The 19,221-nt window shown below is 52.3% G+C and overlaps 11 protein-coding genes across 11 annotated transcripts; 4 read left to right on the top strand and 7 right to left on the bottom strand.

The window, feature by feature from the left end:
* Nucleotides 1-371: 371 nt before the first annotated feature.
* On the bottom strand, nucleotides 372-2,051 carry RHO25_003131 (uncharacterized protein; the record flags this gene model as incomplete). The annotated part of the gene is made up of 1 exon (XM_065602358.1): nucleotides 372-2,051. The coding sequence occupies one exon, from the start codon at nucleotides 2,049-2,051 to the stop codon at nucleotides 372-374; it is 1,680 nt and encodes a 559-aa protein (XP_065458430.1).
* Nucleotides 2,052-2,315: 264 nt separating this feature from the next.
* Nucleotides 2,316-2,663, bottom strand: RHO25_003130 (uncharacterized protein; the record flags this gene model as incomplete). Its single annotated transcript, XM_023598654.2, has 3 exons — nucleotides 2,316-2,401; nucleotides 2,461-2,578; nucleotides 2,628-2,663. The coding sequence occupies 3 exons, from the start codon at nucleotides 2,661-2,663 to the stop codon at nucleotides 2,316-2,318; spliced, it is 240 nt and encodes a 79-aa protein (XP_023455053.2).
* Nucleotides 2,664-3,284: 621 nt separating this feature from the next.
* On the bottom strand, nucleotides 3,285-5,220 carry RHO25_003129 (uncharacterized protein; the record flags this gene model as incomplete). Its single annotated transcript, XM_023598653.1, has 3 exons — nucleotides 3,285-4,796; nucleotides 4,850-5,032; nucleotides 5,083-5,220. The coding sequence occupies 3 exons, from the start codon at nucleotides 5,218-5,220 to the stop codon at nucleotides 3,285-3,287; spliced, it is 1,833 nt and encodes a 610-aa protein (XP_023455050.1).
* Nucleotides 5,221-6,001: 781 nt separating this feature from the next.
* On the bottom strand, nucleotides 6,002-6,725 carry RHO25_003128 (uncharacterized protein; the record flags this gene model as incomplete). Its single annotated transcript, XM_023598652.2, has 2 exons — nucleotides 6,002-6,641; nucleotides 6,691-6,725. 2 exons carry the CDS (start codon nucleotides 6,723-6,725, stop codon nucleotides 6,002-6,004), a joined length of 675 nt encoding a protein of 224 aa, XP_023455051.1.
* A 314-nt stretch (nucleotides 6,726-7,039) lies between these two features.
* On the bottom strand, nucleotides 7,040-8,644 carry RHO25_003127 (uncharacterized protein; the record flags this gene model as incomplete). Its single annotated transcript, XM_023598651.1, has 1 exon — nucleotides 7,040-8,644. One exon carries the CDS (start codon nucleotides 8,642-8,644, stop codon nucleotides 7,040-7,042), a length of 1,605 nt encoding a protein of 534 aa, XP_023455776.1.
* A 296-nt stretch (nucleotides 8,645-8,940) lies between these two features.
* Nucleotides 8,941-10,230, top strand: RHO25_003126 (uncharacterized protein; the record flags this gene model as incomplete). Its single annotated transcript, XM_023598650.1, has 1 exon — nucleotides 8,941-10,230. The coding sequence occupies one exon, from the start codon at nucleotides 8,941-8,943 to the stop codon at nucleotides 10,228-10,230; it is 1,290 nt and encodes a 429-aa protein (XP_023455775.1).
* A 1,066-nt stretch (nucleotides 10,231-11,296) lies between these two features.
* Nucleotides 11,297-12,187, top strand: RHO25_003125 (uncharacterized protein; the record flags this gene model as incomplete). The annotated part of the gene is made up of 1 exon (XM_023598649.2): nucleotides 11,297-12,187. The coding sequence occupies one exon, from the start codon at nucleotides 11,297-11,299 to the stop codon at nucleotides 12,185-12,187; it is 891 nt and encodes a 296-aa protein (XP_023455774.1).
* Nucleotides 12,188-12,226: 39 nt separating this feature from the next.
* On the top strand, nucleotides 12,227-13,240 carry RHO25_003124 (uncharacterized protein; the record flags this gene model as incomplete). The annotated part of the gene is made up of 2 exons (XM_023598648.2): nucleotides 12,227-12,237; nucleotides 12,322-13,240. The coding sequence occupies 2 exons, from the start codon at nucleotides 12,227-12,229 to the stop codon at nucleotides 13,238-13,240; spliced, it is 930 nt and encodes a 309-aa protein (XP_023455773.2).
* Nucleotides 13,241-13,309: 69 nt separating this feature from the next.
* On the bottom strand, nucleotides 13,310-14,569 carry RHO25_003123 (uncharacterized protein; the record flags this gene model as incomplete). The annotated part of the gene is made up of 1 exon (XM_023598647.1): nucleotides 13,310-14,569. The coding sequence occupies one exon, from the start codon at nucleotides 14,567-14,569 to the stop codon at nucleotides 13,310-13,312; it is 1,260 nt and encodes a 419-aa protein (XP_023455772.1).
* Nucleotides 14,570-16,524: 1,955 nt separating this feature from the next.
* On the top strand, nucleotides 16,525-17,878 carry RHO25_003122 (uncharacterized protein; the record flags this gene model as incomplete). Its single annotated transcript, XM_023598646.1, has 3 exons — nucleotides 16,525-16,681; nucleotides 16,733-17,257; nucleotides 17,313-17,878. The coding sequence occupies 3 exons, from the start codon at nucleotides 16,525-16,527 to the stop codon at nucleotides 17,876-17,878; spliced, it is 1,248 nt and encodes a 415-aa protein (XP_023455771.1).
* Nucleotides 17,879-18,489: 611 nt separating this feature from the next.
* On the bottom strand, nucleotides 18,490-18,972 carry RHO25_003121 (uncharacterized protein; the record flags this gene model as incomplete). The annotated part of the gene is made up of 1 exon (XM_065602357.1): nucleotides 18,490-18,972. One exon carries the CDS (start codon nucleotides 18,970-18,972, stop codon nucleotides 18,490-18,492), a length of 483 nt encoding a protein of 160 aa, XP_065458429.1.
* Nucleotides 18,973-19,221: the final 249 nt, after the last annotated feature.

Below are 19,221 nucleotides of genomic sequence, written 5' to 3'. Positions count from 1 at the left end.
CCAACACGCGAGAGCAATCTGCAATTGATCTGTAGCGAGAAGCTTGAGTGGCCTTGTTTGCCTGGCTGCTTCATATGGGCGCGAAAAAACCAGTGGTCTTGCATGTGGTGCCTGTATCAGATTAGCTGTATCTGAAACCAACATAAGCGAAGAAGGCTTGGCATATCGAAATGGCAATGAAGCACCGGCTCGTGATGTCATGTATAAGCTGTACATTTACATTAAATGAGCCGTTGGCTGTCGAATTGCCATTTTGGTCTTCTTTCGACAAAGCGCTCACCTGAGGGTGATATGCGTTCGGACGTCGGCGACCGCAATGTGCTACTTCCAGCGGATTTGGCCCACGAATTCCAGCGGAGTGGATGACCGTGTTACAGCTTGAGAACATCGATACTCTTAGCCACTGCTTCCAGCTTAGGGAACATCTCATCAATCATGTCCTTCGCATCCTTGAGCAGGATGTCGCTGTTTGCCATCGTTTGCTGGTACATCTTTTCGATCATCCGGCCAAATGGAGAGTCCTTCCCGAATGAGAAGTCCAGCATCTCTCGCGTCTCGATCAAGAACATCATGTACACAACCCGGAGATCCAGTCCACCCTTCAGAGTCTCGGCGAAGAGTTCCCGATGGTGTTGGATGGTTGGATTACAAAGTTGATTCGTTATGGTTGCCATGACAAATCCATCAATCACACGATCCGGATAGAATTTCTCAAGTTGGCCGCAGAGGAATGGTGTGACTTCGAAGTACATCTTGAGGCCAACTCGCCATGCCTGATATGTCCGAGCTTGCGATATGTAGAGGACGAGCAGTTGCCGGAGGAGATGCGGTACAGGCTGGCGCGTGATGTGCCACATCCCGCTATTAATGACGAGTTCCAGAGCATCCTTGATCTCATCCTCGCTGGCGTGTTCGTTGGCTTTGTTGTGATCGAATGTGATGCCGGAAGTCGAAAAAGCCTCCGCCTGGATTGCTGCCAGCCTCTTCTGGGCAATATCGCTATTCGCGGGAACGAAGAACTTGGGCAACTGACTTTGATGCCGTTGTACCAAACCATCTGCCACCTTGAGGAGCTTCTCGTCAACCCGCACCGTCGGACTAGAGTCATCACCCCAAGCATCGGCAGATTTCAGGAATTTATCTTCGACGTGCACGGCTCCTTTCTTGCATTTCCCGCAGCGACATGAGAAGAAGTAAGACTCCTTGAGCTCGGCCTGCCGTACAGAAAATGGATTGGTGATGTCGACATATTTCATGAAGATCTCCTCGCCTTTCTTGATTTTCTTTTGGGCGCGCAGCAGAATTTTGGGCTGATTGAATATGACTGCTGTGTTCGGGAAGTCACAAGAATGGTTCGCACTGCACAGAATCGGATCGAAACCAATGCCGAGCTTCGTGTCATCCATGGCACTGCTGAGCTGCAGAGTATTGCTCATGATGTTGAAGAAGAAAGCTTTAGAGATGGCATTCGTATCCATATCACCGACCTTGGGCTCACCAGAGTATTTGTACGCGCCATATGCAAGCATGCTGAAGTCCTCGAATCGCCCGGGATCTAGGTTCTTGACATCGTCCAGCGCCTTTGTGTCTGACGCTGGCTTGAACTGCAAAATGTCGAGTAGAAGTTCATCTTTGCCTTCTGGGTCTGCCTTCAGTCGACCGAGGAGCTTAATGACCGCCCGCACGCCATGAGGCAGATCAGGTCGCTCCGCAGGGGAAATGATGTTGCATTCGTATTTGTGCTCTCGCTTCCAAGCACGAGATTGGCAAGTTTTGGAGCAGTATCGGGCGCGTTTGCAACCTGTGCATGCCTTCGTCTCGATGTTGGACGCCGGAAGTCCCAGAGCAACGGCTTTCGCGCGCTCTTCTGCAGTGACTCCCTTCAAGAAACACCAGGCACAGGTGTCGGATAAGCGCTCGGTGTCGAGCTCGGCGACATACGGCCGGTCCAGCGAGAGCACGACATCGCCAGGCTCGAAGTCCTTCTTCGCGAACAAGCCACGGCCGGCGTTGTCGATGCCGCTTTTCTTGACTTCGACGTTGGAGGCCATCACGGTTCCGTGGCGTTTCTGCGGGTGGTGGGAGCAGAACGGAAGGACTTTGGCGTTGGCCAATTTCGTCCTCGTTCTTTTGCAGGCCAGGGTGCCCCCGGTCGCTCTCACCTTCTCCCCTCTTCGCTGCTCCGCTTCCCCTCCACCCTCCAAGAAGCTGCTCACCTGTTCTTTCCGCACTGCTCTTCCAGGAAAGAGCTACTTCAACGCTCTCGTATCTAGTCCTTGTAGCCCCGTGGATCATGGTGAACATTCCTCCTCATTCTAGCGCATATACCACTGGAACAGCATGCGCTGCTCCATTTGCAGATCATCGAAGCGACGACCGACGTCGTTGGCAGTGATGGTCACTATGAAACAGAGTCAATGACTGAACAAGACCTCTAGGGCGACGCTTTGATTGACTGACTCTGATGAATGCTGCTCATCGCAGCTGCGAGCTTCTCGAGATCTGGCGGGTTCAGACCGCCAGCACCAAGGACGAGGATCAGCAGATTGCGATCCATCTCGTGAGTCCAAGCGATAGTCTACGCAGTATTAGTAGAGAATTGTTGTCGAGTGCGGCTCGTTACTGACGCTTGAAACGGGAGTGTCGGCCTGCTGCGAAGCCATTTGAAGGAAGCGCGGATGGTGTCTTTCGAGTAGGTTCAGGATGTTGTGTATTGGTCTTTGTAGGGTGGTGTATAGGAGAAGAACGGCAGGAGCTTGTTGGCGAGATGGAGAAGAAATGAAAAGCAAAGGGCTGAACAAGGCCTAAGAAGAAAAACTCTTCAGCAAACAAACATGCAAGCCAAGCATGTGAGACCTGAAGAGTGAACAGCTGGGAAAGTTTAGATCTGGAGTGAAAAATATGCTACGGATGCTCAATGCCTGCGGACCTCCCTTTTCTATCGAAAGCAGCAAACAAGACATCACAGAAAAGTCAGAAGGGCAAAGACACAAGAAGATATCTGGGGCACTCGTGCATATCGAAGAAGATGTTTCATCTTTCCCTGGTCATGTCATGTCTACAGTCGTCGCTCGTTGCTGGAAGTGCAGGACAAGCGCGCTTGAGAGACCACACTCTTTGATTTCGTGACAAGTATGCAGGACACAAGAATACTGCGGGTTAAAGACATGGTTTCGAAATTTTGTTCTTCATTTCGTGCTAGTTCTTTGGTTTCTACTAATGAGAACAACGAGACCAATACTAGGGCCTGCTCATGTCCCTTCTCCACTCAGACTTTCCCATCTCTAAACTCCCAAAGCCTTACGAATAGCCTTGAAATCCGGAGTTCCCCACCCACTAGCAGCATCCCAGCCCTTCGACGAAGGGAATCCATTCGTCCCACAACCAGTAACACTACCCTTGGAGATATCATTATATCCCTTTCCTTGGCTCTGATACAACAACGGGTTCAAGAAACCCAAGGGCTTCTTTCCAGCAGCAAGCAACGCATCGTTGACGTTAGTCAAGACACCCGCAGCGACAGGCGAAGAAACACTAGTACCATCAACAGCAGTCAAAGCACCCTTGTAGAAAATCTGGTAGTTGAATCCTTGGGCTGCGATATCTGGGTAGGCACGTCCCTTGGGGTTGTACAAGCCCTTGTTCGCGGCGCCGAGAGTCTTGAGGTAGCCAGTGACAGCTTGGTTCTGGTATGATGGACGAGGGAAGTACTCCGAGAAACCACCACCGGCGACATAGCCGTTGCGGGTGTCGAAGGCGATTTGCTCGGGGTTGACGTCGCGGGTTCCGCCGACAGTGGTGACATATGGGCAGGAAGCTGGGAAAGAAGGAAGGAATTTGGTTGTGTTCTTGCCGTCGTTGGAGACGCAAGTTCCATCTTTGCCGACGCCGTTGTCGCCAGAGGAGAAGAGCAGAGTGACGCCACGGGCTCCGAGTTGGGCGAGTTCGGCGCAGACACGGTTGGCGTAGTTCTGAGGCACGGTTTGTTCATCGTCTCCGTAAGAGGTGGAGATGACGTACGGGACGTCCTTTTGCTTCAAGACATAGTCGAGCCAGACGAGGTAGGGCTCGTTGGTGTTTGTTGGTGTCAGAAGATCTGGCTTGAATGGTGGAGAGCCTCCGGTGCTGTAGGAGGTGAAGCGTGTTGGGTAAGCGATGCCTCCAACAGCTTGAACATCCAAGTTGGCTTCGACGCCTTGATCGTTCTGATCATCGGCGGCATTTGCAATGATTTGGCGTGAGAACAGGTAGTTGGGGTCAGATCCAGGTCGCTGAGCGGCCATGTACAGCTTGAAGTCACTGTCGGATGGCGTCTCGTTGAGATAGTTCGTGATACCAGCGTAGTTCTTCTGTGGCACCTTTGGCGTGTAGTCTACCGTGTTGTAGAGAGTGCGGACGCACAAGCTTGAGACAGTCTGTCCTGCAACGCAGACGAGACTGACGTTGGCATTTGGATATGCGGCGGCGGCAGGATCAGCAGCTTCAATTGAAGCAAGACGGCTGACATCAGTTGAAGGGAGCTCGCTGTCTGGCAGACCGAAGCTTGCAATCTTGACACTTGTACCGTGATGCTTTGGGTTGCCGAAGTAGTTGGTGGGCTGGATCACATCGATATGGCCATGTAGAGATCGTGGCAGGCTGTACTGAGTTGTTCGAACGACCTCTTTGCCATCTTCATGTCGGTACTCGTGGTACTCGGTATCAAGCAGGCTTTCGACTTTTGAGACTGGTAGGGCGATTGTAATCCAGTCCTTTGGTGGGCTGTAGTGCAAATTGTCTGCTGTAATGCCGTGGCTCTGTCTCAGAGTTAGCCTAGGGCGGTTCTCGACGATTTGTAGTGATGCACTACCTCTAGCCACTGCTCGACAGCCGAAAGGGCCTCCTCATGCGGAGCAGTGAAGCTGTGGATGTCGCTCATAGACAGGTGTTGCCCATAGCGCTCGTGCTCCGGGTCGCTGACTTCATAAAGCTCTTTCTCGAGTTGCTCAAAAGCAGACTGCTTCAGGCCAATGCGTAGACTGACTGAGTGATCCTGATGAATAGTCAGCTATTTTACTTGAACAGAGCGCAGACTCTTCGTACAGGACTTGGCTTGCCAATCTTCTGCCACCCTGGAGGCACGAAATGCGAATTGTGCACAGCATAATCGGAGCGATCCTGTAGAGGTGCAGCCAGCACGGCAGTGAGCCCATAGAGGGCAGCAGCAGAAATCGACCTCATATTTGCGCAGAGTTCTCCAGTATCACAATACGTGGAATGCTCGTGGTCGAAGTGCGAACGAAGCAAGGGAGTTTTGGTACACTATATACCTACCTCGGATTTTGGGACGACGATCTCAAGCTTGACGATTGCAAGTGATGTGCTTGGAGCGTTGCCCGAGTCGACATAAGGTCCGCACGCCGTCCCGTCACGCCCGTTCGAGCTGCCTGTTTCATGTATCGCCGTGACTTCGTTGCTCGTCCTTAGATTAAACTTGTGCTAGCGCTATGCAGGTACGACAGCTTCTGGAATCACACAGCATTGCGCACGCGATCTCAAACGAGTACCACGAGTGCTGCTCAGAGAGACGCATTCAATGACATCTGATCATGACTGGTTCCGGCTCCGCAGCGTTTCCACGGCAGCGGCAGTTTCTATTGAGATGCTCCATCTGTCGTGTGTGCCGAAACCGAAAGTGTACCAGACCCAAAGCTTCGTACCGCAATTAACGGTACATCGTCTGCTGCGCCAGTCATATCGCAGATGTTGCGAGCGCCAGTCCTCTTGGCTACGGAGCCAATACGACTCTAAGATGTCACAAGCCCTGCCGATGTCCGCTTATCACGCTCAAGCTAATGCTGTGTGGATGCTTGGCCCAAAGGTAGCAGAGCTCCTTCCTCTTTGGGCCAAGCTGCGGGGCTGCTAATGGCATGAAGCGAGGGCGAAAGCGACAATCTTTGCCTGTGGCGACGATATCGCCATTGCACGGCGAACACGCTTCATCACTCCCAATGGACTTCACTCATGCGTTCGCTGTGGAGTTCTCGAGTTCCACGTAGTAGTCGGCAGCCACATATTGTTTGCGTTTCGTGGAATTTCTTTCCTGGATCAAGGCAATGCTCAAGTCACGGAAAAATTCCCAAAGCTGACTGGCGTAATGATCAGATGCCAGATCTTCCAGGAAATCCATGTCTGACCCGTCGACCATGAAGGAGTCCACAAACAGCCTTCGAAGTGTCCCGCCGACATCTGGGTCCAGGCCATATATCTTCTTGATGGCTTGTGCGTCGGGCCAAGTCTCCTTGACACGATCCACCAGCTTGTCCATGACCTTGTTCATGGAGTGGCAATCGGTGACGTCCGCGGCCAGAGTATACAGATCAATCAAAGCCATGAGTGAATCCGCGGACTCACTCTCGGCAGACTCAAAATTGACCACAACCTTTTTCGTAAGCAAAAGATGAACGTAAGAATTGAAGACCTTGTTGCTGACGTTCGGGAGATCGTTAACGCAGATGCTGCCTACGAGCTCGAGCGACGCAAATGCATCACTGACGAATCTCGAGCGACCAAGAATGGCGGACTTGGGAACACAGTATGTTCGTTCTGCCCCGTCGGCAAGTCGTCCTACTGAGAACTTGATCGTGTCTGAATAATCCAGCCTGTGATCTGATCAGCTCTGAACAAAATAGCAGGCGGAAGCGAACCTACGTGCGCTTTTGCGCCGTGCCACGGGGGCTGGCCATGATGCTGTTTCGTGGTCGACGAGATCGGACGCCAGGCCAACTTCCTGATTGCGATTTCCTGTTGACCAGTGGATGTTGTGTTGAATGTCAGGCGTCAGACGTTAGGTGTCAGCTGATCCAATGATGTTTGTGGGTTGAACAGTCGTATGTCTTCCAGCACGATCGTCCTTCCAAGTGAAGTGAAAGTGCTCGGCAACTTGACCTCATATGCGTCAACTTGCTAATTCGTCTCCACAAGTGAGGTTAGTATACCACATTCGCCAGCTATTGGCAGTATTATACACTCCAGATCTCGACCTGCGAGACCGTGTTGTCTAATCCGTTTCCACGCTCAATTGCACGCTCACTTCCCATCTCAGCCCCGCCAGCTTCCTCTGAATTAATTTCGTTACATTTTGTCGTATCCTCATAAGATCATCAGTGGCCATGCCATAACCTCCTCTACTCTTGCGGTAACGTAGTTTCAAATTGGCCATGCCGCTTCCGTAATGCACTTGCCAGAAGCATGCCTCGTCCACGTGTGTGATGTTGGGGTCACAGTTCGCCAGGTCGTCGGCAATATTTCGTAGCGCGAGCTTGTCGTCGGAGGGACTTCGCGCAGACATCAAGAGCATCGATGAGAGTGACGATCCGAGGCGAGCGCCGGTCAAGACCATGAAGCAGGCAATGACGACCGAGAGGATGAAGTCGAAGGCCGCATAATATTGTGTTGTGAGGAATGGCAACAGAAGGATGGCCAACGAGCATGAAAGCGTTAAGAAATGCGAGGGATTGCCCAAGATCCTACCCCAACCTGCGATGAGTCCCACGCGCATGGCTTTTCCCATGCGAGCGTGATTTTTGAGGAGAACAGCCGAGACCAGGGTGCTGCCTATCGAAAGAAGACTGGCAAAGTCGACATTCGCAGTCCCGACTCTCTCATGTGCGTGTGGCGAATGAGCGACATGTGTTCCCAGATTCTCCAGCGAGTGTTGAATGCCGTGACTGATAACGTCCAGTCCCATGAAGCCGATGAAGACTGCCATGCCGAATCCTGCTAGCACATCCGCACGCTCCAGACCAAACGGATGTTTGATCGAAGATCGCTTCCAGACTTCGAAATTACCCATTACATCCACCACCACACAGACCGTCGCGCCCGCAGCATCGAAAAGCAGCAATCGACTGAGGGCCGTCATAGCTAGAGAACCTGCTCCAGAGAATTGCACGTAGCCCGCAACAAGGAAATGGCACATGCACCATGTCAACCTCGTGGTCTGCTGTTTCGTCATGCTCCACCACGCCTCTTTGCGCGTCGGCATGGGTAGACTGGCTGGCACAGCAAGCGGTGTCCTGCTCGCCTGTGGTGGCTTGATTATGCCTTCCATATGACTGGCGTGGATGGAGGAGTGCCTGTATTTGTGTCCCCTTCTCCCCACTAGCTTCTCACTTTTGGCTCCCGGAGCTGCGGGGCTCCGCTCATATTGCACAGGCGTGAAGTTGAAAGGATTCGACACAGTCTGGCTGTTTGCATTGCCGTCTATGCTGCCAAACCCGCCATCGGTCGACGCTGTCTGTGGGGTGAAGGGGCTGTATGTCGTGTTCGCGGGACTCAGTCCATTATTGGCGATGCTAAAAGTTGCACTCTCAGGCGACAGCATTGAGGCAGTGGAAGCTGTCGCATTCGTATCGGGCCCTCTGTCGACATATTGCGCCTCCATCTTTCGCCGTTCGGGGCTGTCATTGATGCCTGCTGTCCAGTCGTAATCGTGATGTTCTTCAATGCTCGGCGTGAGACTGCTCGTGCTATCGCTATGGTGATGTAGGCCCAGGCCTATGGGAGATGGACGGGGCTTGAGTGCTCTCGGGGATGGAGGAATAGGCGTCGGAGGCGTGGGAGTTCGAGGAGGAAGCGGGATGGGTAAAGAGTCGGCCGACATGGCGGGCGATTGGCGATCAAGAGTGACAATATCCCATGGGGCGCGGAGCACATCAATATACACGTGCCGCCAACTTGTCCAAGCTCGAGCGTGACGACGGACGAGGTGATTCGATATGCAGGAGAAGACATTGGATTTAGGGGCGCGCAGCGGAGCTCAGGCCGATGCCTGCAAAGTTCCCCAGACATCCCCATCAGTCGCGTCACATCCAACGCGACTGCCATCCAAAACCTGCCATCGGCCAATCGCTCGATTAGCATTTTCCATCTGCCCAATGCGCCTGTGCGAGTCCCGTCATGTCCGAACCCAAACCTGGCAGCGGCGACCGCCGTAGGACCACCGTCTCTGGTCCGCTCCCGAATCTCAGCGATGCCACCGACGACGGCGACATGAGGCCCGCCGGCGTCAAATTGACATGGGCTCCGCCCTCAGCACCATCGTCACCTATAGATGCGCACCCTACCGCTTCCCCGGGCAAGCGATCGGAGCATCGAAGAAGCCTCAGCGGGAACTTGTTATCCAAGTTCAACTTTCTCAATCGGCACGGCGACGATGACAAGGACGGAGAGCTCAAACCGCCAAAGAGCCCTAAGAGTAGCAAGAGTCGCAAGAGCATCGACGACGATGAGCCAACCACATCACCTGTCTCGCCTGTCAAGGGTGATGGCGCCATGGCTGCAGCGTTGAAAGCCACAAAGCAGCGCAAGAGGAAGGGCTCGTTGCGCAAGACAGCACTGCTGGGCACGAGGAAGTTTGTGACCGAGACGAGGGAAAGACGGAATAGTGTTCTGCAGCGGACTCCATCGACCAAGCAAGTTCAACAGGCTCCAGGAGCTCATCTGAGCAATTTTGGCGGCGAGATGCATCTCCAGCCCGCTCCTGCACGCGATAACGTAGATGACACTGTGACCAAAAACCTCAATTACGACGATATCAACGCAGCAGACGAACACAATGCCGAATGGGCCGAGTCTACCACCGCTCCTTCAGCACGGCTTTCTCTGGTGACAGACCACGCGCATCAGCACGAGCAGCGCAAACTGTCGTCTGAACTGAAAAGTCCCCTCGATCTGAAAAGTCCAACCAGTAACGCGAGTTACGCGAGCACCACCGATGACGATGATGTGCTTACCTTCCATCGTCCGACAACAAGTTATCCGAAACCTCACTCATCCTCGACCAGTTATTTTCCCGACCCAGCTATCTCGCGACGACCGAGTCATCGCAAGCACTCCCGCTCACCTCTGTCGCAAAATCTCACATCCACTCTTTCCACTTTTCCCTCGTCGCCCCTCGCTTTGGAGCCACATGATTACACGGAGACGGAGTACTGGGGCTGGGTCATTCTCATTGTGACCTGGCTAATTTTCACCGTGGGAATGGGGAGTTGCCTGGAGATCTGGAGTTGGGCTTGGGATGTCGGCGAGACACCCTACGCTCCACCGGAGCTGGAGGACGATCCCACGCTACCGATTGTGGGCTACTATCCTGCTCTGATCGTCTTGACCGGCGTCGTCGCATGGGTGTGGATCACTGTTGCGTGGATTGGCATGAAGTACTTCAGACATGCCAAAATCGAGGTGTGAACGAAGAAGTTTGAAAGGTTCGTCAATACTTCTTCAAGTGCTCGTAGGGCAGCTCGCCAACCCACCTGCTCCGCTTACAGTAGGCTTTGCACGGTGCAAAGAATCTCCCAACAGCATGGATCCAGGCTCTGTTGAGTTAGGGCCCCCAGCAGCAGAACAACATGGTCATTCAGAAGAACGCTGCCGTCATATGCTTGGCTCTGTCCAATGGCCCATCCTCAACCCTCGAGACGTGTTGAAGGATCAGCTAACGCTCAGGTTACCCGCGAAAATCCCATCCCGTCCTTAACTATCGAGATGCCATCATTTTTACCAGTAGCAAGGGTGGGGGTGTGTTGCACAGCCATGAAATAGCAGAACCGCACCTCCTGCAGGAACGAGCTTGCGCTGATCCTTTCTTGGACCACTCAGCCAGCTTTTTTAGGTTGGCGAAGCTCCAGGATGATCTTCTGTCTTGGCGCACGCAGCCTTTCACTTCGGTTACACAGAATCAAGCAAGTCGACCTCGGCAACAACCACACTCGTGGCTATCTCTGAATGCAACTACCTCTGAGTGCAAATGCAGGTCGCTAAGCCGATCATCAAAGCTTTTCATGGATCGAGAGCCAATCTAGTTAGGCACTCGCACACAGAGGTCGTCGCAGTCAGAGGTCCACGGTTGGGCGACGTGCACTAATCATGCATGCACTGCGCCCTTGTCGGAAGGCTGATGATGGCTGCGATGCTGTTACACGGCTCACGCCCGTTGCCATTCCTCAATGCCGTGGTAGCTGTGGTTATGATGGAGACGCCTCGCACAGCACAGGCACTGGACAGTTGAATCTCCTCGCCAGAACATCTACGCTGAGACGATATAGCTAGCCTCCGAAATGTTCGATCTTACTCTGACGCAGCAGGTTCCAGCTGATACCTTGGCTGCTGAAGAATGGGTGGAGTCTACCCGCAAGCTCGTCCCTATCGTCTTCCAGGCGTTCCAGCTGGAGGAGGCTGGCAGCTACAGTGAAGCAAGATAAGCCTCTTGGAAATCACGGCAAATATTAAGAACATCCGAACATTCAATCGCAGGATGTACGAGCGCCAAGCAGACATTCATCAAGAACGGATCGCATACCTCGAGACAGTCCGACAGCAGGGTGGAAAAGTTATGCTGGTGCCAGCACGAACTACTCCCGACGCTTCCGCTCCCTGCGGCGCTCTATCGGCCAATGGCCCACTCTCATCCCTCTCGAGCCAAGTGGAAGAGTACATAATTGTCAACGATACCGACCTCGTGGACGATGGCGTTCGATCATGTTGGTTCTTCTTGAAGAAATTTGCGCCTTCGCCAAATGATTCGACGGAGCTCACACATTACGTCGTACAATGTATCTACGACAACAACAAACCCATCGTTGAAACTATGTTTCGTCGACCAGATGAAGTCTTCCCTCCGGGCGGCCATTTACACACTGCACTCCTGCTGCAAGGCGACAAGCAGAATTTCAAATTTTGTATGCGGAGACGAGGCGAAGGGAGCATTTTCCAGGAGCCGGAGGATGGGACGTGGGAAATACCGACTAAAGATTCCAAGAAAAAAGAGTGGTCTCCCAGGACTTTTGAGTTTGAAGGAAGATACTTTGTCTGGGAGAATGAGGATGGCAAGGACACTGGGCTATTGAGTAAGAAGTGGGGTTTTGAGACACTTTATGAGACGATGCAGTCCGCAGATGAGGATGGAGAGATTGTGGGGGAGAAATTGGCTTGGGGCAAGATAGGTGGGAGAGGAAAAGGGATATGGACGATCTGGGTCAAGGAGGGATTGGCGCTGAAGCTGAAAGAACAGATCTTGGCTACTCAGGTCAGTAGGCTGATGAGGTGGAGTATGCCACCGAAGAAGGATCTGGCGGGTGTGGAGAAGGGAGCGATTGCTTTGACAGCGGCGACCGGGTTGGTTGCTTTGGGGAGTTTGTTGGGCTGAGGACATTAGAAAGTGAGTGTTGTAGCTGACTGATCAAGCATGCAAATCAAGTGAGTCGGTGTACATGACTTACTCGCTTGATTCATTCTTTGGCTTTCTGTTCCAAAGACTTTCTAATTAACTGACACCCACAGCTCGCATCTCGTCATGGCGAGAACCCAGCAAAACAACAGAACGAAAGCCGTGCCTGAACGAGCAAGTAAGAAACGTCAATCGACCATCATCCCAGGGCTCTCAACAATGAGCAAAACCGTCACAGCAGGACAAGCGCCGCTGCGTGCAAAATCCGCACGTAACACAAGGATCACATCGATTCCGCAGCGGGAGAACCCAATACGTATAGGCTCACCTCCCGACCCAAGTGACGACTTGATCACAATAACGACACCCTCCTTCGAGCGCCACGGCGCATTCGAACTCTCACGACAGCTGCTCCGCGACAGATCGCCTCTCGTCGACGCCAAATGTCTCGAAATCACTTCTCAACACCTTGACAGATTAGCAGCCTCAGCAGCGCCAGTGAGCGGAGCAAGACCCCGGAGAGGCCGTCCTCCAGCCCATCAAATTCAACAAAGCGACATTCCACGTCCTGACTATATTCTGGATTTCCCTGACGTAAAATACTATATTTTCGCAAGCTACGTTCATCTCCTAACGACCGATACCATCGAACTCGATTTTCCGTTTGCTCCATTGAAGAGCGTCGATGAGGCTTGGAAGAGGCTTGTGAAGCTTTATCTGCTTTGCGAGAAGCTTGAGGATGAGGTTTCGATGGGGATGGTAAGTGATGCGGCGAGGGAACATCTCGAGGTTGAGTTCCCGAGTGAGGGTGGAGTGAGGCTCGCATATAACTGGACGACGGGGAATGAAAGTGTTTTGAGGAGATTGTTAGTTGATCAGGTCTTGGAGAACTGGAGCGATGGGGAGGTGACGGAGTTGGTGCTGGAGGAAACTGGCTCCGGGTGGAGACATCTGAAGGAGGATGTGGTGAGGCGGTTGGTGGAGGGGAGGAGTATCAGCCGGAGTGCTCCAAAGAGAGACGAGCGAGCGTGACGTGGAATGATTAGGCCTAGTCGCTGGGCTTCATCAAAGAATTTGGAGATGTAGGAGGTACAGCATACCCTACAGGTACGATCTCTCACTAAAATCTGCAGTGATGTCAAAATGCTTCCCATCTTTTAGCCCGTCTTTGATGAACGTCAAGAGCATCTGTTTGAACTTAGGCGCGAGTCTGTTGACCACCTCCTCTGAGCCCTTGCCCGTCACCAAAGGCGCCGCCGCCCAATTCGCCCAATCACCAAACATGAACGGCATCTCCATACAATGACAAGCACCATAGAGACTTTCTTTCGGATACCACTGGAACTCATAAGTGGTAACCCTACCGCCATTCTTCGACCACTTCCTCGCCAGCTCCCGACTCCCGTTCTTGAAAACGCGATTTGACGCAAGCCTTCCGAGCGTGTGTGCGAGAGCACCGCCAATGAGAGGCAAAGAGATGATCGCTTTTGTCGTCGGAATCATGTGGAGATACGGGATAACCTCATCCGCGGTCCATCCGATGAGTAAATCAACATCCTTCCTCTCCCCAAGTCTTTTATCCAGATCTGCAGGAAAAGGCGCCTTGGTCCTATTGGGCAAGAAAGGTTCCGCCCCGGGTATTTCTTGCGAGCACTTCTCTTGAATGTCAAGCAAGTCTCCAGGAAGTTTCTTCTTCACCACTTCCCCGTACTCAGGCTTCAGCTTGAGGTCCAGCGATGCCGAGATCAAGATCGCTTTCTGGAAGAGTCCATCTGTCTGTGCAAGCAGCATATTGTACACTGCCCAGGCTCCAGCTGATTGCCCACTGATGGTCACATTCGCCGGGTCGCCTCCAAATGCAGCAGCATTCTCCTTCGTCCATTTCAAAGCTTCAATTTGATCATAAACATGTAGATTCGCGGGCGCATGGCCTGGGATCTCCACACAGCCATAAACTCCCAATCGATATTGTACCGCAACAGTAACCAACCCTAACCTTGCCAAGCCGCTCATGTCCATAATGTCGAAATCTGCTCCGCCAGCGATGTTCGCGCCACCATGGTAAGATACAAGCACCGGGAGGTTCTTCGCATTCTCAGGAGCCACGACTGTCACATTGAGGCAATCCTCTGAGAACTCGCGATCTTTCGATGGCATTTCACCAAGGACGTGCTCGAATCGGAATTGGTGTTGAGGACATATTGCTCCCTTTTTGGTGCAGTCGCGGACTTCCGTCCATCTTGATGGAACGGGTTGCTTCCAGCGATCGGCAGTGGCATACTGTATGTTTCTTGCATAGACGAGACCGTTGTCTACTTTGGTGAGGATGGGTCCTCGTGGTGTGCTTATTTGTTTTTCCATGGCGGGGGTCTCGTTAGCTCACAGTGATATTAGATGGATGGCTCCGTCAAATGCTTTGAGAACCAGATTAAGTTATATCTATCCCGTTCATATGTAGTGGGCGTGTATTCGAGGGCCTCGGTGTAGGGCAGAGTACCTACCCGGTCCACGTGCCGGTTCCTTGGATTGTGGCGTTTCTCTCGTCCGTACGAATCCGAGCATGCCACACACATGCGCTGCTGACACCCTGACTGTCAAACCTCGGCTCATGATGAACACGATGCCGGGTTGCATTTTCAGAAGTGATTCTTTGCATCTAAAGTGGTCTTGTGAAAATGAAAATCAGCGTACACATTCCCAACACATGTCATCCTTCAGCGTTTGGCTTTGTCTTTGTCAAAACAAGTTGGTCGGACGCAGCTATAATGTAGTCCATATCGGGAACAACCACTTTTGTAATGTCCAATTGCTGAGGTTCAGTACAAGCTATCCAAATATCGCAAGCAAGTGAAATCGGCAAGTGATACCTTGGGTGCCTGCGCTTTTGAATCTCGGAAGCTCAGATGTCGCTCGGCTGAGGGAGTTCTCTCAGTAACGGCAGACGGCTTCGCATAGTGAGAGGCAAAGCGGCGGACCTACAACTCGTCCGGCCGGCACAACGATTAGCTGAAATGCGCAGCGTGTCTCGTCAAAAGATGACGACAATAGCACGACCCGTTCAACGCTCGATAGATGGGTCCGGAGCTTTCATCGGCTTTAACGTCCTTGCAGCTCATTCGGCATTAGCACTGATTTGGCAATGCTCAAATACGACGTGGGTGCCACTTCTGCTTCGAAGCAGTTACTGTTCCAGCGAGGCAGTCTCTACCATTAACGTGAGCTCGCGAGACGTCAGAGAGGCTGTGCTTTGGTGACTGCGTCTCTGTGCCACAGCGCACGTAGGTTTAAACCCGCCAGTCATCCCAAATCTTGGGCTCTCAAGTGGGCCACGAGCTCAACAGATATGATCGCCATCCTACTGGCCTGGAGCATTTCCAGGCGCAGAGATGAGTTGGCACCTATGAAGATGCTGCTCATTACCGCGGAATGGATTCAACGCTGGTGGTTCCGACCGGTGCGGTGCTTTCCTTGGTCTCTTCTCGAGTCGAGGTCTAGCATCACGACTCAGCGCCGTAGCTGTCAAACGTCCGGGTTGTCTCTCGCCTTGACAGCCGTTGTGGCACCGTCAGTGTTAGAGCGAGATCATTTTTCGTATTGGAAGCGGAAACTTGGATGGTTACGCGGGATGAGGTTGATACTGTGAAGGAAAGAGGAGAGATGAAGAAGACCCGCGTGATATCCACAGCAGGCGTGCCAAGCCGGGACATCTCCGGGATCGATCGGTCTCCTTCCCAGCTTCACTACACGTCGTCTAAGGTCTTACTACATCTTCACGATTCTCTGCTCTTGCCTCTCACGCATCTCTGCTATACTATAGCACCGCTTGCGATACTGTGCCCAAGTATCTCTGCGAGGACCCTGATTGACAGATAGCTCTCGTGTGGCAATCCAACCAAGCGCCTCGTGGACGACACGCACGAGTCGTTCACGAAACGCGGCTGAATCGCAAGGCATCATCCTTGCACCGCATGCGAAATTCCAATGGCACTCGCAGAACGACCCGTCTGTGGTGCAGAAAGAAATGCACTGCAAATTGCGCGTGCCTGTTGATGGACATTGGAGCATTTCTTCCAGATTTTACATTCAGCATCAGCCGTGCCAGCGCAGACCGTCTCGGCCAGAAGCGGCCGTTGCAACGGAACAGTAATTGCCCAAAAGAGAAGTGTTTCGTCTTAACTCGGCCTTGACTGGTGGTGCTATGCGTCGGTCTCTCTTAGCGGAATCATATATGGGATTCAAGACCGGAAGTACGACAAGCATCTTCAGCAAAGCTCTTTCGTTCTTTACTCCGCCTTTCACTTCATGTTCCTAGCACAATGCCTTTAATATCGCGGACAGCAGTAAAACAGGATGACAGCAAACAGCAGCTTATCGTCGCTGTCTCTATCACGCTCCTGGCGATGAGCTTGATAGGCGTCACTCTCCGCATGTACGCAAGATTAGCAGTGCTGCGGAAAGTCTTCACGGACGATGGTGAGCTTTGGCATTTCAAGACGTTCCATTTTCGATGCTAATAGTGCTCAGTGCTCATATTACTTGGGACCATCACAGCCTTTGGCCTCTCAGCTTGCGTCACGACAGCGACTTACAACGGACTCGGCGACCATGCCTCGCAAATAACGCCAACAGACTTGAATGCCCTGCGGAAACTCGCATTCGCTTCATTACTTTTCTACGTGGTCACCTCGCTCCTTGTGAAGACGAGCTTCTTGATCCTATACCTTCGACTTGACCCAAGACCGGCGATGCGCGCATGTGTCTACTTATTGATGTTCTTTGTTGGAGCTCAGAACATTGCGTTTTTCGTCGTGCAAGCTCTTTCTTGCATACCACTGAACTTCATTCCGGTCGACGATGAGTCGGCTGACCGAAAATGCTGGAGCTCGGAGACGATTCAGCAATCTTTTAATATCAATGGCGTTCTTATCGCAATTATCGATACAGCGCTGTTCAGCATTCCTCTGTATATGCTTTATGGGATGCAGCTTCCAACACGTCAGAAAATTGCTGTCGGAGCTCTCTTCGCGCTGGGCTTCCTCCCAATCGTCGGTAAGTGGACGCCAAACCCTCAGTCACAACTCCAGCTGACCCTGACCTACCACAGCTGGTGCTCTTCGATGCTTCTACACCTGGAACGCTATTCAGTCAGAGGACATCTACTACGACCTTTCCGAAAGTAGCATATTCGTCCAAGTCGAGCTACATCTCGCTATTCTCTGCGGCTCGGCTTCGACTTTCAAAGTCCTGCTCAAAGGCCTGTCGCCCAGCTGTTGTCGCAACAACGATAGCGACCGACACTCGTGTGCCGAGATGCATCAGGGAGCAGTGGAACTCCCAGCACCATGGCCTCTGGATCAGCACAAGTTTGCACAAACGTCAGAAACGGAATCGCCAGTTGACACCGAGGGCAGCTTCAGGACCTGGACGCCGCCCGTACCAGCAATTTCTGAAGACGAGAAGAAATCATCTGATCTTACGCCATTTCGTCGACTATCGAAAATCATGAACCGGAAAAGCGCAGATGTTGCAAGATTGCCAGCAGAGCTGCAACTCCGGTTTCCAAGTATTGAGAGCAGACTTGGTGGGCGGCACGCATGGCTGGAGGAAGCCACTGGAGTAAAGAAACCCCAAGCGGAGAGGTGGTCATTAATACACACGAGAACGATGTAGTAGATGAAGTCGTTCAACGATTTGCTTTTGTTTTTGATTTGACGCAAGGCGAGATACCCAGAGGCGAGAGGAAGGCGAATAATGCACAATGGAACTCTCATAATGACTGCGATGGAGGCACGAGACAGAATCTGTGGGGCGTGACCAGAGCAATCCAGCAGCAGCAAACATCAATGACGACCGTAATGATAATACATAGACTCGAATTGCAGAACTCAACCTTCTCAGTTGCCTTATCCATGCTCATCAGCACGCACCACCGCCACCACCTAGAGAAAGAGCAAGAACGCCCATCCTTCCAGCTCCCCCCGGATGCAACGCCAACTCGGACTTTTCTTTCCTTCGAAATCTACTAGTGATACCCCAGACTGCATCTTCCATTCGGGAACTCTGTCTCCCGCCCAATACACTCGTCAAGCACAACACCTCCAGCTCAGAAGGCATATCGACCAAGAAATCCAATCTTGCGATTTGGTTCCTACTCACGGCTTTGCGATTTGGGAGGTAGGTCGCCAGTATAGTATCAGAATCTTGTGCGGTGACGAGTTCGAGGTCTGTTTGGTGAATGGATTTGGGGTCGATGTTGATTCTTCTGTATGAAAGTTTTTGTGTTAGTCTACTGTCGGCCAACGGAAACTGTGACCGAAGTTCATTGGAATGCTCGTGTACCTTCGCCATATGTACTGCTTCGCATCGTGTTCGAAGATAAACACCCGATTAAGATCGGAAGTATGCTGGACTTGTGTCCAGTCTGGTTTTACTTCGGTCTTGCTTGGGTCTCCGAGCATGATTTTGCATTTGCCGCTGTTAGGATGGAGTTTGGCTGTCGCTATCGTGGATTCGCCATCGACTTTGGGCGTTGTGATGTGTAGTGTCGGGCTTCCAATAGTTGACTTGGTAGTCTTGGCTAGCAGTGCTGTTCGGCCTTTTTGCTGGATTTCTAGCGTCGAGAGATCATTTTTGGAATTGGCTAAGATGTGGTATGTTGTTATAGTCTCGCCGATGCCAACAGAGGATCTTCTGCGAGCTTTGTCTGAAGGTGTTGTTGACACACTTAGTTGCGAAGAGCGCGGGGAGTCTGGCTTGAGCGACATTTTTGTTGTGCAAGAAGTAACGATGGAGATAGCCGTGGAGGATGGGGCTTCAATGATCAAGTACATATACAGAATCTAGGGAACGCATGTACATACCACTTACCCGCGCATGTCCCAATGCTGGTCACGAGATGCAGACATCGCGCAGGCTGTAGCACAAGGCGCAGCGGATTGGCCATGGCAGTGAAGATGGAGACTTCCAATCAGCATCCTCGTGGCAGAAGGACATGAAGATCTCGCGCATCCTTT

This window comes from Cercospora beticola, chromosome 2, assembly GCF_033473495.1.
Source record: "Cercospora beticola chromosome 2, complete sequence".
Classification (NCBI taxonomy): Eukaryota; Fungi; Ascomycota; class Dothideomycetes; order Mycosphaerellales; family Mycosphaerellaceae; genus Cercospora; species Cercospora beticola.
This window is presented reverse-complemented; position numbering and strand designations above follow the sequence as displayed.